Source organism: Phycodurus eques, chromosome 9, assembly GCF_024500275.1.
Source record: "Phycodurus eques isolate BA_2022a chromosome 9, UOR_Pequ_1.1, whole genome shotgun sequence".
Classification (NCBI taxonomy): Eukaryota; Metazoa; Chordata; class Actinopteri; order Syngnathiformes; family Syngnathidae; genus Phycodurus; species Phycodurus eques.
Window position 1 is genome coordinate 28,526,540 of NC_084533.1, and position 18,108 is coordinate 28,544,647.

Sequence of the window (18,108 nt, forward strand, 5' to 3'; positions counted from 1 at the left end):
TTAAATATGGTTCATCACCAACCACCTAACTGTTTTTTTTAGGTCTTGAATCCCTTTATGGAAAACGATTCCTTGGTGAATTTCTCCGCCTGTCTGATCTGCTGTCAGGTTTCTGCACGAGTCGTTCGGGGGCAGAGGGCAAAAGACTGTTTACCTTTGAAAGGGGCGGTCCAGTAGTTTATTCAACGTTCCCCTGAATTGAATAACTCCTGTTTGAGGAAATGTGACATTTTAACTGTTGAAACTTGTGCATTCATTTGAATATTTTGGGATGTGTCCAGTTCTCACCGAAGCTGCGCTTGCTCTTGATGACGCCGTCACCATTCGGGATGCTCTTTATTCAATGGCTTTGCTCTAATCAAACGTTAATTAGTCATGCGGTTTGTGTTCTGATTTTTGATTCCTACTTGTTGAGCGTGACTGTGGTTTCGTGTCTGCCTTTGGATTGATTTAGCTCTATTGTAAGTCTCGGGCATGTTTGTGTTCCGTGTGGGCTCTGGTCCACTGAAATCCCGCTCATGCCGTCAAGTCGTCATGTCTCCGATCAAGTTTAGAGACCCGTTCTGTCCAGTAAATATGAGTAATTGCCTGAGATTTGCTCCTAAACTCGGTCAGTTGTTCGCGAACTTTATCGCGATGTGATCCGAGGTTCAGCACTTCTGACGTTAAGGCATTGACTCAAGCCACAAGGACTGTCAATATGCTTTGAAATGGGGAGTTGCAATGGTTTGAAAACAAAAGTCTTAAAGGGGGTTGCATTTCAGTTCAAAACAGTTCATAGAATAGATTTTATTTAAAAAACGAAGTTGCGGTTCAAAACAGCACCTGAATTAAACTGCTGGAATTAAGTGCATTTAAGTTAAAAACAACACATGGTTTAAATGTGGTTTTAAAAACGTATTCATGAAATGAATTCATATAAAACTACAATTCAAAACTACCCCCCCCCCCCTAAAAAAAAAAAAAAAAAAACCAAAAAAAAACCAAAAAGCAAGCAAGCAAACAAACCTGTTCCCAGCTGCAATGAGAGCGCTTGCAGTGCCAGCGTTGTTCAGGTCTTCAGCCACGCTGGAATCATCATGAGGCCACGTCGAGCTCGGCTTGCATGGAGCAGACGCTTTTATATTCATATATATTATATTCATATATTCATATTTGGCAAAAGCTACGACTCGTAGTCATGGAAATGGCTCAAGATATTGTGTAGAAAGACCGATGTTGTATTTTCGCTTTCAGTTGTTGAGTGGAAGGGGGAAAAAAAAAAAAAAAAAACAGGCTGCAGTTTTTGTGAAAGCATACGTTTTGTTCACCCGTATTCCAATACAGGCTACACGATGATGATTGAAGTTGCGTGACGGAAATGTGTTGAATGAGAGCAGATTATTTGGAGCGGTGTTCTACACTCATACAGGTTAGTGACGAGACCAAAAATTGCACCATTCGATTGTATAGGTTTTCGTACATCAACTTGGAACAGTGGGACCGATGGTTCACGTCCGCCTGACATTGCAACTGTTTTGCAACTATTATTATGAAAATAATAATCGTAATAATAGTGATCTCATTTTTTTTTGCTTTCAATTTTCATTTATGTTTTTGTATTTCGTACACAAAGGTGCACGCATGATGATTTTCTTAGCAAATGTCCTTTTGAACGACATCTGTAACGGCCATCTAATTATTATTATTTTTCTTATTATTATTGTCGACATGCGCACGCAGTCAGTGGCTCTACCGCAAGCAATCCTCGCGGTGTCAGTATGCACCAACAGACGGGGAAAGACGTCCTCTCCGTTTCTTTGTGAATGAAGTCATCGCCTCAGTCTCATTTTGTGCCGGTGCTGTCCACGGCGAGTTTCTTTTGTGACTGCCTGCTGCCATTGTTTTTACTTTGCGATAAATAACCACGATCATTTGAATATATTTGGAGCGAGCGGACTCCATTTATTTATTATTTGGGACCGACGGTCTCTGCTCTGCGGCGCAATGAGACGCGGCAGAACGGCGCTACGTTTTGGACTTGCTTTTGTGTTTCTCGTCCTCCATTCCGTCCGCGGGGACGTGAGCTATTCTGTTCCGGAGGAGATGAAACGCGGATCCGTCATCGGGAACATCGCTCGGGACCTGGGAATGGACTCCGGTAGGCTCGCCTCTCGCAAGGCCCGCGTCGACACGGAGAATAGCAACGTGAAATGTTGCGCTATTCATCTCAATACCGGAGACTTGGTTGTACAAGAAAGGATCGACAGAGAAGGGCTGTGCGCCAAAAAGCCGACGTGTGTCATCAAACAGGACTTGGTTCTGGAAAGCCCGCTTGAAGTGCACCGTGTCAATATCCGCGTTCAGGATATTAATGACAACGCGCCGCAATTTAAAGAAGGTTTGCTGAAATTGGAAATTCGTGAATCTGCGGTCAAGGGTGCGCATTTTCTGTTGGATGAGGCCCACGATGCAGATATTGGTGAACATGCTGTTCAGGGTTACTCCCTTGAGAAGAATGAACATTTCTCATTAAACGTCAAGACGAAGGGGATTGGACGTAAATATGGCGAATTAGTCCTCGACAAAGAATTAGACCGAGAGAATGAAAATGAAATTGTACTTCTGCTGACTGCATACGATGGCGGCTCCCCTCAGAGGTCCGGTACAGTCCGAATACACGTCACCGTGCTGGACGCCAATGATAACGCACCTGTGTTTAGTCAGACAGTCTATCAAGCCAGTCTGCCTGAAAACTCGCCCCTTGGTACGTTGGTGATAACATTGAGTGCGATTGACCCCGATGATGGAATAAATGGAGATGTTTTCTATGGATTTGACCACGTTGATGAACGTCAAGTTTTTTCGATGAGTCCGAAATCAGGTGAGGTCAAAGTGGCAGGTGCGATAGATTATGAAAAAGAATCATCGTACGAAATGCAGATAAGTGCCAAAGATGGGCTGGGGTTGGCCTCATATGCAACCCTAATTATTGAAATCATTGACACAAATGACAACGCCCCACTTATTTACGTCAAGTCGCTGACCGACCCGGTGGCGGAGAACGTGCCGCCCGGCACCGAGGTGGCCATCGTTCACGTGCAGGACAGAGACTCTGAGCGGAACGGGCAGGTCCGCTGCTCCGTCCGACGAGACGTCCCCTTCCGCTTAGTTCCTTCCATCAAGAACTATTATTCTCTGGTGACGAGCGGCCGGCTGGACCGCGAACTGGTGTCCGATTACAACATTACAATCGGCGCCAGCGACGAGGGCTCTCCTCCTCTGTCCTCCCGGAAAAGTCTTCGCCTGTCCGTCGCCGACGTCAACGACAACCCGCCCGCGTTCGAGCGAGAGTCCTACAGCGCCTACGTGAGCGAAAACAACGAAGCCGGCTCGGCTTTGTGTCGGGTGAGCGCCCGAGACCCCGACCGGAGACAGAACGGCACGGTGGTTTATTCTCTGTTGGCGGGCGCCGAGGTGAACGGCGCCCCGGCGTCCTCCTACGTATCGGTGGACGGAGACACGGGGGCCGTCCGCGCCGCGGGCTCCTTGGATTACGAAGACTTGAGGAGTTTTCGAGTCCACGTGGTGGCCAGAGACAAGGGTTCTCCTCCGCTGAGCAGCAACGTGAGCGTCAGCGTGTGGATACGGGACGTGAACGACAACTCTCCTCAGATACTGTACCCCGCCCCGGAGGGCGACTCCTTCGTGACCGAGCTGGTCCCCAAAGCTGCGCACGGAGGCTCCGTGGTGTCCAAAGTGATAGCGGTGGACGCCGACTCCGGACAGAACGCCCGGCTGTCCTATCATATAGTCAAGTCCACGGATCCGGGACTTTTCGCCATCGGTCTCCACAGTGGAGAGATCAGGACCCGGCGGGACATTTGCCAATCTGACGGCGTGAAGCAGAACCTGATGGTGGCGGTGAAAGATAACGGACAGCCCCCTCTCTCCGCCACCTGCTCCGTGTATTTACTTCTTTCCGATAACTCGGCCGAGTTGCCGGAACTCATGGACGTTTCCTCCGACGAGCGGGAGAAGAATTCCAAAGTCACCTCTTATCTGACGGTGGCGCTGGTGTCCGTGTCCGCCTTCTTTGTGACCTTCATGGCGGCGGTCCTGGCTGGGAGCTTCTGCCGCAGGAGAAAGCCCAGACTGTCGTCGGACGGAGCGGTCGCCGTCCCCGGCGCGTACCTCCCTCCTGATTACGCAGATGTCGACGGCGCGGGAACTTTACGCGGCGCCTACGACTACGACGCCTACTTGACGACGGGCTCCAGGACCAGCGACTTCAACTTTGTGCGTTCTTACGACGACGACACGCTGCCCGCTGACCGCGCGCTCGGGAAGAGTCCCAGCGACTTCGATGACGAGCTTCGCGATTCTTTCGACCCTCTTGAGGTAGGAACCTTGTGCCAACGTATCCGAAAATTAAATCATTGTTCGAGAAGAACATTAGCCATGGGGTGAATCATCATATTTGTCGCTCGGAGAAGTGTTTGGATGTAAAAAAACTTGCTGTATCGTACTCGTACAGCAACTGAGCTTCTTCATTTGCTCAGTACGAGTTGTTGAGTTCACGCTGCGAATGCGGCAATTGGCTCCTGTCAGCTTGGACTCTGCAATGATCTTCCGCCAATGGAAACGTTTACTGCGACTACCAAACCCACATGCATATAATAGAAGCATATACAACAATGCTTTTCTGCAATGGTGCCACATTGTTTGTGTTGAGTATTTCTACACAACACATTTGTATGATTATTCTCTTTCTTGTATTAACATATTTTCTTGCATGTGTCTCTCTGTTGTGTTTGCGTCTCATTCACACCGGAATACTGAAACACTGTGGAGCCGTGAATATTACAATGCGTGCTCGGAACATATACTTTATTACGGTCCACTTAGACATTGCTGTGAATTCTACAGCTATGTATCGCACACCGTGCAGTAAAACACCTGTAAGGTGCTTCTACTTTTATTATGTATAGTTTCCAATGCATCATGGGATTTTTGTTGACATCACACACCATCAACAGAGAGTTACAATGTATTTATTTTTAAAAATCGATGTTTCTATTCCTTGTGATGCTGACGAACCACACAAGGTAAACGGGAAATCTTTTGGCTTGCAGCAAAAGGAGGCCAACTCGAGCAATCACGGGAAGTACACGCTTTTATTTAATCCACACATTATTCGCGTTTCGTTAATCTTTATGGTTCGTGAGCATTCAGGATGAACGTCTTCATTACGGCAACAGTTCGACATTTCATGGTGCGAGGCATGACGGGAGCCACGTGGCTTCTGCTCGAAGATACAGCAGCTGTCCAGCTAACGTCAACCAAAATCCCGTGATGCAGTGGAAACTGAAGTTAATTCCTGTATGATCACTGTAAAGTATTTGACTGTACGCTATGTGGGGAAAAAGCTGTAGAATGGACAAGAATGTCGACCAGTGTGCACGTAAGACCTTCCTGTCCGATCTTCATCAGCTTTGAGCAGGAGCGTCGCTAGGCTTTCACATCAGTGGTCACTTAGCTCCGCATACAAATTTGTGCGCGGGACTTGCGTTCATTGTTAATTGCAATTCATTGTCAACGAGGGGTGGGGTGCAGGGGGCATTGAGTAGAAAGCAATATTTATCGAGCTGAGGCTTGAGATGACTTTTATGGGGGCTTTGACGATGGACTTTCCACACGAACACAGATGACCGAATATTTTTGGGCGAGCTTGAGAAGGTTTTAGGGGCCGAAGCCCACCTAAAATAGGCGGAAAAACGCCACTTCGCATGGGTACTGCATGCACACTTCGGCTCACTTCAAGTTTCAGTTATGTCAAAGGCTTCCTGCGTGAATGGCATGATACGTTGGTGTGATGTAATTCCAATAATTCATGCGATCATCATTGTCATATACATAACGAGTAAATCGCACAGTACTGGAACTCTTGTGACTATTTTACATGATAATGTACAGAAAGTCAATACATACATATAATCCATGACGTGGCTTTTTTTGTTACTCGTACTTTTTAAAAAACAATAATAATAATAATTTTCTCATTAAGATGCCAATAATTTCATCCATTTGGTTTGCTTTTACTCCACCAAAACAATTTGTTACATCTCAGCTTCGTCCTCACCAAACTCCTCCAACAATGGCCACATTGCTTTGTGTTTTGGACGACAATCGTACTGGAATTAACTCCCCAAGCGTCGCGATACAACATGGAGGAAAAACAAGTTGAGATCATGAAGAGTCGAAGCGAGTTCTTCGCGTGAAGACAATTGTATCAGAGATTTGATATTCAAATCGCTTCAGAGGTTTCATGTCACGACAATGGAAGTCTGATTTTTGAATGCTACTGAAATGATATCCTATGCAATAGTTGCACTTGGAAATACGGCACCTTATTGTTCAATTTGAGGATGACAACACTTCACATTTTCCTTCAAATGAGCATCAACACTGTGATCGTCTGCACACAAAATGTGCATATCAGGTCAAGGGATGGAAAAAAGGGACGATCCGTGAAGCTTCTTGTGGTGTTCGATTTTGACCGAAAGGTATTTGTGGAAAGTGCTGTCGTAAAACCTTTTCGAAACGGATCAAGACATTTTTCGGAGATTGAGTTTGTTCCGGTTCCTTCCCGAGGAAGGAAACCTTTGTCATTGATATCTCAGCTGAAAATGTTCACATGGCGTGGGACCACTTTGGAGGATTAGCAGTTCGGTTGGTCAAATTGTTCATCAAGTCTGATTTGACCAATTTTCAACCCTTTGTGGCTCTTTTATTGGTCGCTGCTTTCACCTCTGTCCATGGTTCTGAAATTCTATCCATGCTGTTGTTATTTGGGCTCCCCTCCCCTCCCCCGAACTTCTTTATTTTGAGTTTGAAAACAAAACTATTTTTCAAGTGATCGACTTTTTTTTCCAGCAGGTAAATGGAACCTGCTAATATTATCCTTTAATTCCAGGACGCACTTTTGCAAAATCCACAATCCAGCATGCAAACTCCGTGCCACAGAAGGATTGTAATTATGATACTTTTTTGGGGTTTCTTAAAACAACCCACAACGGGATGATATTGCAATAAATGCCCTCTAGATGTCAGTATACTCCCATGAACAAACGTTCTTTAATTTCACACCCATTTGTGTCGACGCACAAGCCAGATTTAATTCTTGTGTAGCTCTGGTCGAGACGCTTGATAACGTGGCTTCGGTGGGAAAATCTTATCTGAAATATCCGAAGAGATCAGTCATATTGTTTTTCATCTTAGCAATTATTTTTGCGGCGCAATGGACGACAAAAGATGTTGGCCTTTCCGCCGCGGCCTCGTTTTTCTTTTCCTTTTCCTCCACCCCGTCAACGGAGACGTCAGCTACTCTATCCCGGAGGAGATGAAACGTGGATCTGTCATCGGGAATATTGCCAAGGATTTGGGACTACATTTGGGCCGGTTATCTGCTCGTAAAGCGCGCATTGATGGAGAAGACGACCACGTCCAACACTGCGGCATCAACCTCAACACCGGTGACTTGGTTGTTCAGGAAAGGATCGACAGGGAAGATCTTTGTGGCAAAAAGGCATCGTGTGTTTTAAAGCAGGAACTTGTACTGGAAAACCCAATGGAACTGCACCGTGTTAGTATCCGTGTTGTCGACATTAATGATAATGCTCCACAGTTTAATGAAGATATGAAAATTGAAATTCTAGAAATAGCAGCTAGTGGTGCTCATTTTGTCATTGGAGAAGCACACGATGGAGACATCGGAGAAAATGCTGTTCAAAGATACATTTTGCAGCAGAATGATCACTTCAAATTAAACGTAAACACTCAACCAGGTGGACGAAATTACTGTGAATTGGTCTTAGACAAAGAATTAGACAGAGAAGATAAAAAAGACATGATGCTCTTGCTGACCGCTTATGATGGCGGCTCCCCTCAGAGATCAGGAACAGTCGTCATAAACGTCATCGTGCTGGACGCTAATGATAATGCACCTGTGTTCAGTCAAACGGTCTATAAAGCCACTTTACCCGAAAACTCTCCACCAGATACTTTGGTCATCACAGTAAGTGCGAGTGATGCAGACGAAGGATTAAATAGCGAAATCACATTCGCATTTGACCGCACTTCTGATGGTAGAAGTCATGTCTTTACTTTACACCCTAAGACAGGAGAAGTGAGAGTGGCTGGTGTTGTCGATTTTGAGAAAGTATCGTCTTACGAAATGCAAATCAGCGCTAAAGATGGTCTTGGCTTAGTTTCTTATTCAACTTTAATCATTGACCTTACTGATGTGAATGACAACGCCCCGGTGATAAATATCAAGTCGCTGACCGACCCGGTGGCGGAGAACGTGCCGCCCGGCACCGAGGTGGCCATCGTTCACGTGCAGGACAGAGACTCTGAGCGGAACGGGCAGGTCCGCTGCTCCGTCCGACGAGACGTCCCCTTCCGCTTAGTTCCTTCCATCAAGAACTATTATTCTCTGGTGACGAGCGGCCGGCTGGACCGCGAACTGGTGTCCGATTACAACATTACAATCGGCGCCAGCGACGAGGGCTCTCCTCCTCTGTCCTCCCGGAAAAGTCTTCGCCTGTCCGTCGCCGACGTCAACGACAACCCGCCCGCGTTCGAGCGAGAGTCCTACAGCGCCTACGTGAGCGAAAACAACGAAGCCGGCTCGGCTTTGTGTCGGGTGAGCGCCCGAGACCCCGACCGGAGACAGAACGGCACGGTGGTTTATTCTCTGTTGGCGGGCGCCGAGGTGAACGGCGCCCCGGCGTCCTCCTACGTATCGGTGGACGGAGACACGGGGGCCGTCCGCGCCGCGGGCTCCTTGGATTACGAAGACTTGAGGAGTTTTCGAGTCCACGTGGTGGCCAGAGACAAGGGTTCTCCTCCGCTGAGCAGCAACGTGAGCGTCAGCGTGTGGATACGGGACGTGAACGACAACTCTCCTCAGATACTGTACCCCGCCCCGGAGGGCGACTCCTTCGTGACCGAGCTGGTCCCCAAAGCTGCGCACGGAGGCTCCGTGGTGTCCAAAGTGATAGCGGTGGACGCCGACTCCGGACAGAACGCCCGGCTGTCCTATCATATAGTCAAGTCCACGGATCCGGGACTTTTCGCCATCGGTCTCCACAGTGGAGAGATCAGGACCCGGCGGGACATTTGCCAATCTGACGGCGTGAAGCAGAACCTGATGGTGGCGGTGAAAGATAACGGACAGCCCCCTCTCTCCGCCACCTGCTCCGTGTTTTTACTTCTTTCCGATAACTTTGCCGAGTTGCCGGAACTCATGGACGTTTCCTCCGACGAGCGGGAGAAGAATTCCAAAGTCACCTCTTATCTGACGGTGGCGCTGGTGTCCGTGTCCGCCTTCTTTGTGACCTTCATGGCGGCGGTCCTGGCTGGGAGCTTTTGCCGCAGGAGAAAGCCCAGACTGTCGTCGGACGGAGCGGTCGCCGTCCCCGGCGCGTACCTCCCTCCTGATTACGCAGATGTCGACGGCGCGGGAACTTTACGCGGCGCCTACGACTACGACGCCTACTTGACGACGGGCTCCAGGACCAGCGACTTCAACTTTGTGCGTTCTTACGACGACGACACGCTGCCCGCTGACCGCGCGCTCGCGAAGAGTCCCAGCGACTTCGATGACGAGCTTCGCGATTCTTTCGACCCTCTTGAGGTAGGAACCTTGTGCCAACGTATCCGAAAATTAAATCATTGTTCGAGAAGAACATTAGCCATGGGGTGAATCATCATATTTGTCGCTAGGAGAAGTGTTTGGATGTAATTCCCATTGGATACTGTCGTTCAGTGTTTTCTTTTGCATCTGAATAGCTTCATTCAGCTTTGCTGTGTTTTGAAATTGAACATTGTTTTCACAGTGGAGGTGCATTCCCTGAATTGATCTGTTGTTGTTGGTGTTGCAGTAGATACCTTTGACTCATTGCGTATGCTAAATGCACAGTTAGACATTACTTTTTACAGTAACCTACTGGCAAAAATGTTGCTAGTAAGTTACTGTAAAAAAACCAAAAAAAAAACCTAATAATAATAATAACGGTGGGATGTGAGTAATCTCAATTGGAAGCCGGAGTGGTGCACCACTTGCTGTATCGTACTCGTACAGCAACTGTGCTTCATCATTTGCTCAGTACGAGTTGTTGAGTTCGCCTGAATCAGGCGACACGCTGCGAATGCGGTTTTGACATTTATGACTGTGATTGACGCACGCACGAGCCACATCGTCAACCCAATGATCGACAATTCATAAATCAATTATTTGTTTTGAATGATTTTTTTTTTTTTTTGGAAGATGCTGTTTGTTTATATGTCATATATATTTTTGGAATGCCCGATTTGCTAAAACTTAGCCCGTTGCTAGCACTCTCAGGAAAAGCCCATCAGACTTTGCTGAGGTTTTCGAGGTAGGCTACGGTTTTGCAAACAACATTTTGAAGTCCATCATTTAATCAAATGCGGTACCCTTTACAAATATGCTTGTTCATTTAGAAGATGACAAGCATATTTTCACATTATTTTCTATTGCCTTTCCCACCCAAAGCACTTTGATGGTCATTATTCAGTCCAGCCTGATGCATTTACTTCAATTGTGAGCGTGTCTTGTCTTGAAGACAAACAAATGAATACATTTGAAAAATAAATGCTCTTCTGTGTTCTACTTTTTATGTATAGTGACAACAATGTGATATTTCCCCACTCGAAAAGCTCTAAAGAAAATATTTGCCTCAATCTTTAGTTACAACAGTTTAGCATCAATAAACTATTCTTAAACTGTCAACCATTCTACTCGTCACGTGAGTTCGCATCATTCATACTGGCTGGAGTCTATATTCCGCCTCAAGCTAACACGAACGCCGCATTGCTAACGCTCGCCGAACAAGTCAACGAAATTGAAAAAAAACACCCGGACTCACCCCTCATTATTCTCGGGGACTTTAACAAAGCTAAACTCAACCACGAACTCCCGAAATACAAGCAGCACATCGACTGTCCCAACAGGGAAAATAATACTTCAGACCACTGCTACACGACGGTAAAAAACGCATACCGTGCTATACCTCGCGCAGCCCTGGGCTCGTCCGATCACTGCTTAATTCACTTAATACCGACGTACAGGCAAGAACTTAAATGTGCGAAGCCTACAGTGAAAACAGTGGAAAAGTGGACCAATGAAGCCAAGATGGAACTTCAAAGCTGTTTAGACTGCACAGACTGGAGTGTCTTTGAAAATTCAGCCGGCAGCCTGGATGAATATACGGACACTGTCACATCCTATATCAGTTTCTGTGAAGAGGTTTGTGTACCAACAAAATCATTTCGGACATTCAACCACAACAAGCCGTGGTTCACTGGCAAACTTAAGCAGCTTCGCCAAGCTAAGGAGGATGCATATCGGAGCGGGGACAGGGCCCTGTATAATCGAGCTAGAAACCAGCTTACTAAAGAAATTAACATTGCAAAGAGGAACCATGCAGCAAAGTTGGAAAAACAGTTTAGCGCGAACGACTCGAAATCAGTCTGGCGTGCATTCCAATCGCTGACTAATTACAAGCGACGGTCCCCCCAAGCTGAGAACAATAGCACACTAGCCGACGACTTGAATACCTTCTACTGCAGATTTGAAAAGGACAGTTTCACTCCACACACCCGCCCGGCCGCACCCGCGACCACAACCGCACCTCTGACTTCTGCGTTAACCATCCATGAACAGGATGTGAGACGCATCTTCAAACAACAGAAGACTAACAAAGCGGCATGTGTCCCCATCCTGCCTCAAAAGTCTGCGCGGACCGGCTCGCTCCAGTCTTCGCTCAGATCTTCAATAGATCTTTGGAACTATGCGAAGTTCCATCGTGTTTCAAACGCTCCATCATCATTCCAGTCCCCAAGAAACCTGCAATCTCTGGTCTGAATGACTACAGGCCTGTCGCTTTGACATCTGTGGTCATGAAGTCCTTTGAACGTCTCGTGGTGGACCACCTCAAGAGTGTCACAGGTCCCCTGCTGGACCCCCTGCAGTTTGCCTACCAAGAAAACAGGTCTGCGGGTGATGCAGTCAACATGGGACAGCACTTCATCCTAGAACACCTCGACAGTGCAGGCAGATACGCGAGGATCCGCTGCTCTTCTCTCTGTACACGAACGACTGCACCTCAGCGAACCCGACTGTCAAGCTCTTGAAGTTTGCAGATGACACCACCGTCATCGGCCGCGTCGAGGACGGTGGCGAGTCTGCATATCGACAGGAAGCGGAGCGGCCGGAGCTGCGGTGCGGCCGACGCGACCTGGAGCTGAACACGCTCGAGACGGTAGAGATGATCGTGGACTTCAGGAGGCATCCTTCGCCACAGCTGCCCCTCATGTTGTCCAGCCGCCTTGTGTCAACCGTCGAGACCTTCGAGTTCCTGGGAATTACAATCTCTCAGGACCTGAAGTGGGCGACCGACATCAACTCCGTCCTCAAAAAGGCCCAGCACAGGATGTACTTCCTGCGGCTTCTGAGAAAGCACGGCCTGCCAACGGAGCCGCTGAGACGGTTCTACACAGCGGTCGTCGAATCGGTCCTGTGTTCTTCCATCACAGTCTGATTTGGCGCTGCTACAAAAAAGGACAAACTCCGACTGCAACGGACAACCAAAACTGCTGAAAGGATTGTCGGTACCCCCCTACCCGCCATTGAGGACTCGCACGCCGCCAGAACTAAGACAAGGGCGTGCGAAATCCTCTCGGACCGTCCGCACCCCGGTCACCGGCTCTTCCGGTTCCTTCCCTCAGGTAGGCGTTACCGATCGACGCAAACGAGAACTAGTAGACATTCCGACAGCTTCTTCCCTCTTGCGATCAACTTCTTAAACACCTAACCTATAATTCCATGACGACAAGCTGGCAATTTTTTGACTTGAGTTGGTTGTCACATTTGTGTGGGGTTAATGATGTATGACTCGTGCTCTCACTGCAGTTGTCTCGCCACGCTGCACTCTTTGCATATTCTGGCCACTCGTGCCAGAGTCGCATCTGCTCCATTTGCACACCGATCGAGGAGTATCTGTAACATTTGCACAACCGACATTGTCCCAGATGATCGCACTACTCGTCACTTGAAACCGCATCCGCTCCTTGAAGTCTCGGCGCCCTTTGCACAATGGTCATTGCACCGGACTATCGCAATATGAGTCGTTCGAACTGCTCTAAGTGCTCGAGGACTCTGCATCTTTTTGCACAATTGTTTTTTGTCAATGTCTTTATGTCTCCAAAGTGTTCTGTAAATTGACCTTCTGTTGTACTCGAGCGGCTCCGACGACCGGAGACAAATTCCTTGTGTGTTTTGGACATACTTGGCAAATAAAGATGATTCTGATTCTTATTTGATTCTGATATTGTTGATGTATTGTTTTTGTCAAACAGTTGACCTTGTTACCGTGTGTTCATTAGTAGCATTTGTTTAAGCATTTTGGATATGGCCGGTAGAAAGGCGGAGCACGCTTTGTTGGAAATACACAGCTATATATTCTTTGAAATGTCTTTTATTTTATTTTTGAAAATGTTTTTCATTCAGTGTTTAAGAGAAGACATGTAATGCACCAACAACTCCTTAACCTTGCAACGTGTTAAATGTTTCATGGAAATTGCACATTTAGGAAAAAATACGAAAACAAAACGGCCAAGTTGCGTCAACATCAACACTGTCCATGGTGCTGATTTGCCTTACTGCTATTTATCTGCGACCCATTCCACGGAAAACATATTTTTAATTTACAGTGTGGCAAATGGCTGCAATTTACAGGCGCGTACATGTACGTGCAATTTTCCAAATAGACTCACGATGTCGCTCTATACTTGTCGATAGGAGGCTGTTGAATATTGTTTTTTTTTTTTTCTTTTCCCACCGTACTCGAGGAGGCGCATTTCAACCATTACGAACCAGACCGGCTATTGTTTCGGGAGCTCCATGCGCTTATCTGAAGGGGCGTGTGTTTGTTTGCGCGTGTGCTGTGTCCTTTTTCAATCCGAGCTGCGAAAACAAATGAACAGTGCTTGTTTTTCCGAGTGAGAAATGGATCGCCGAGCTCATCTATTCCTGGTCTTTTTCTCCGGCTTTGTTCTTTGGGCCGACACCACCATTGCAGAGCTCAGCTTTGCCTTGCCGGAGGAGATGAGACCCGGATCCATTGTTGGGAATATTGCCAAGGACCTCGGACTCGAAGGACGGGCGTTGATCTCTCGTAAGGCCCGTATCGACACTATTCATGAGGATGTGCGTTACTGCGACATTGACGTCAAAACGGGTAATTTTGTAATCCGGGAGAGGATTGACCGAGAGGAGCTGTGCGGAGAGACGCTGACTTGTATGCTGAAATACGAATTGGTGTTAGAAAACCCGCTTGAGCTCCATCGCATTACGGTCCTCGTCCAAGATGTAAATGACAATCCACCCGTCTTCCCAAAGGATGAAATAAAGCTTGAAATCAGAGAATCCACCGTCAAAGGAACTCGATATCGCGTGAACGAAGCAGATGACGCTGACGTCGGCCAAAATGCTGTTCAACAATATTTCTTACAAAACAATGCGCATTTCGTTTTATCAGTTCGAGAGAATTCGGATGGATCAAAGAGTCTTGAATTGGTGTTAGACAAAGCGTTTGACCGTGAGACAGAAAATGATTTAAGTGTGGTGCTCAGTGCCAGTGACGGAGGCACTCCCGAAAGATCAGGAACGACCCTCGTGCACGTCACGGTGCTGGATGCGAATGATAACGCCCCAGTGTTCGGTCACGATGTTTACAAGGCCAGCCTGCCTGAAAACTCACTGCTGGAAACTGTCGTCGTCACCGTGAGTGCAACGGATGCAGACGATGGCATCAATGGAGAAGTTACATATGATTTTAGTCGCATTGCAGAAAAAGCTAAGAAAGTATTCTCCATTGACAGCAAAACGGGTGAGATGAAAGTAATCGGGTCACTTGACTTCGAGAGTAATTCCAAATATGAAATGCGGGTAGATGCTAAAGATGGTTATGGACTTTCCTCACATTGTAAAGTAGTGATTGACATCACAGATGTGAATGACAACGCCCCGGTGATAAATATCAAGTCGCTGACCGACCCGGTGGCGGAGAACGTGCCGCCCGGCACCGAGGTGGCCATCGTTCACGTGCAGGACAGAGACTCTGAGCGGAACGGGCAGGTCCGCTGCTCCGTCCGACGAGACGTCCCCTTCCGCTTAGTTCCTTCCATCAAGAACTATTATTCTCTGGTGACGAGCGGCCGGCTGGACCGCGAACTGGTGTCCGATTACAACATTACAATCGGCGCCAGCGACGAGGGCTCTCCTCCTCTGTCCTCCCGGAAAAGTCTTCGCCTGTCCGTCGCCGACGTCAACGACAACCCGCCCGCGTTCGAGCGAGAGTCCTACAGCGCCTACGTGAGCGAAAACAACGAAGCCGGCTCGGCTTTGTGTCGGGTGAGCGCCCGAGACCCCGACCGGAGACAGAACGGCACGGTGGTTTATTCTCTGTTGGCGGGCGCCGAGGTGAACGGCGCCCCGGCGTCCTCCTACGTATCGGTGGACGGAGACACGGGGGCCGTCCGCGCCGCGGGCTCCTTGGATTACGAAGACTTGAGGAGTTTTCGAGTCCACGTGGTGGCCAGAGACAAGGGTTCTCCTCCGCTGAGCAGCAACGTGAGCGTCAGCGTGTGGATACGGGACGTGAACGACAACTCTCCTCAGATACTGTACCCCGCCCCGGAGGGCGACTCCTTCGTGACCGAGCTGGTCCCCAAAGCTGCGCACGGAGGCTCCGTGGTGTCCAAAGTGATAGCGGTGGACGCCGACTCCGGACAGAACGCCCGGCTGTCCTATCATATAGTCAAGTCCACGGATCCGGGACTTTTCGCCATCGGTCTCCACAGTGGAGAGATCAGGACCCGGCGGGACATTTGCCAATCTGACGGCGTGAAGCAGAACCTGATGGTGGCGGTGAAAGATAACGGACAGCCCCCTCTCTCCGCCACCTGCTCCGTGTATTTACTTCTTTCCGATAACTCGGCCGAGTTGCCGGAACTCATGGACGTTTCCTCCGACGAGCGGGAGAAGAATTCCAAAGTCACCTCTTATCTGATGGTGGCGCTGGTGTCCGTGTCCGCCTTCTTTGTGACCTTCATGGCGGCGGTCCTGGCTGGGAGCTTTTGCCGCAGGAGAAAGCCCAGACTGTCGTCGGACGGAGCGGTCGCCGTCCCCGGCGCGTACCTCCCTCCTGATTACGCAGATGTCGACGGCGCGGGAACTTTACGCGGCGCCTACGACTACGACGCCTACTTGACGACGGGCTCCAGGACCAGCGACTTCAACTTTGTGCGTTCTTACGACGACGACACGCTGCCCGCTGACCGCGCGCTCGCGAAGAGTCCCAGCGACTTCGATGACGAGCTTCGCGATTCTTTCGACCCACTTGAGGTAGGCACGAACATTAGCGATGTGGTGAATCATCATACTTGTTGCAAGGAAAAGTATTTGACTTCGATGGTCAATTGGATACTGGAGCTGGATATTTGTTGTGCGTCCGAGCAGACGCGTTGGCTTGATTCAGCTGCGCTCTGTTTTGAAACTTAACATTGTTTTGACAGTGGAGGTTCATTCCCAGAATTGAGCGATATTGTTGTTTGAATTGTACTGGATACATTTGACTCGGAGCTTAATTAAAATGTAGATGTGAGACATTCCTGTCCGGGCTTGCAGCTTCATCAGCTTTGAGCAGGTGTAGTGGAAAAATCATAATAGTTAACTTTAAGTTTAGGTTGTTTATGTCAAAGACTCCCTCCATGAATTGCGTTCAATTGGCTTAGTGTAATGTCATTTTAATAATTTATGCAGTCATAATCATTGTCAAGTGAATTGCACCGTACTGGAGCTGTTGTTACTATTTTATGTTTTTCAGCCTATCCCGATATGCATATAATCCATGATGTGGCTTTTGTTTTTTTTATTACTTGTGCGTCTTTGATATATTTGCTCGTCAACATGTTGATAATTTCATCCTTGCTTTTACTTTCTCCACTGTTTCCTTGCATTGCAAAAAAAAAAAAAAAAAAAGTTGGAAATTTCTTCCACATGCAGTCTTATTTTACCCCTTATTTGTTTCGATCATATCATGTATGACCATATCAACGTTTTCTGTTACAAAATGAGAACTGTCAAAACTCTGCTAGGCACGCCAGTCCTGACTCCAGTTTTGGCTTTAAAAACAAATATTGTCAGTGCTAAATCTACTTTTGGATAAGGCTGCTTTTCTATGAGAGACTTTATTCTGACATCTTGTCCTTACGTTGATAGGAAACGGAAATTGAAGTTAACGCGTTACCGTGTACCAGCTGGCACTCTTCTGGGCGTGCGTCAGTGGTCATTTTTGAGCATTGATCCCACAGAACAATTCAGGTGCGAGCTTTCAGAGGGCAGAGGTCACGATATCTGTCGTCGTTCACCCCGAAGGTGTTCGATGGCGTCGGAGCCGGGGAGCTCGGCTGCTTCCTCGCCAAACTCCTCCACCGATGGCCACGTTGCTTTGTGGTTTGGAGCCGTCACTCTGGAATAAACCGCGCAAAAAGGAACAAGAACAACGGTGCGCGTTTACATAAAGAATCGAAGGGAACGCTTCGTGTTGAGACCATTTATTTTTAATTTTGATCTTAAAATGACTTCAGAGGTTTCATATCACGACGACGGAAGTCTGTTTTTTGAATGATACTGTCATGACATCATGTGCAGCCGTTGCACTTTGAAATATGGCACCTTTTCTTCTTTTTCAATTTGAGGATGACGACACCTAAAATGTTTTCCTCAAAATGAGCATTAAAATGAATGCGATCAGAGATGTGATGACGTGATAGTGGAGCGACAGGAACCAGTGCTGTGGAAAAAGGATTGGCCCCTTTCTCAAAATCTTATCTTTCCAGAGTTTCCCCACTTTGTTTTTGACCATCAAACACATGTAAAGATCACATAAATATATCCTCAGTGAACTTAAAATGGTGTATTAAATGGTGATTTTGTTTATTAAGTATATATATATGTATTCAAAGTTCCCTGGCCCT

At 47.7% G+C, this 18,108-nt stretch overlaps 3 protein-coding genes across 5 annotated transcripts in view; all 3 read left to right on the forward strand.

The window, feature by feature from the left end:
• Positions 1-18,108, forward strand: part of LOC133407442 (protocadherin gamma-C5-like) — a 276,972-nt gene that overhangs the window by 35,450 nt on the left and 223,414 nt on the right. For 2 of the 3 annotated variants that reach the window (XM_061685355.1, XM_061685366.1), the window contains exon 1: positions 7,176-9,679. The exons of the other annotated variant lie outside the window; for it this stretch is intronic. In XM_061685355.1, coding sequence (XP_061541339.1) covers positions 7,280-9,679 — 2,400 coding nt within the window. In that variant the 5' untranslated portion in view covers positions 7,176-7,279. Of the gene's footprint in view, positions 1-7,175; positions 9,680-18,108 lie in introns of those variants that run through there. 3 annotated transcript variants of the gene reach the window in all.
• LOC133408052 (protocadherin beta-15-like) lies at positions 1,817-5,335 on the forward strand. The gene is made up of 3 exons (XM_061686538.1): positions 1,817-4,380; positions 5,088-5,146; positions 5,215-5,335. The coding sequence occupies exons 1-3, from the start codon at positions 1,987-1,989 to the stop codon at positions 5,333-5,335; spliced, it is 2,574 nt and encodes an 857-aa protein (XP_061542522.1). The 5' UTR covers positions 1,817-1,986.
• Positions 13,958-16,630, forward strand: LOC133408053 (protocadherin beta-15-like). Its single transcript, XM_061686540.1, has one exon. The coding sequence runs from the start codon at positions 14,075-14,077 to the stop codon at positions 16,628-16,630; it is 2,556 nt and encodes an 851-aa protein (XP_061542524.1). The 5' UTR covers positions 13,958-14,074.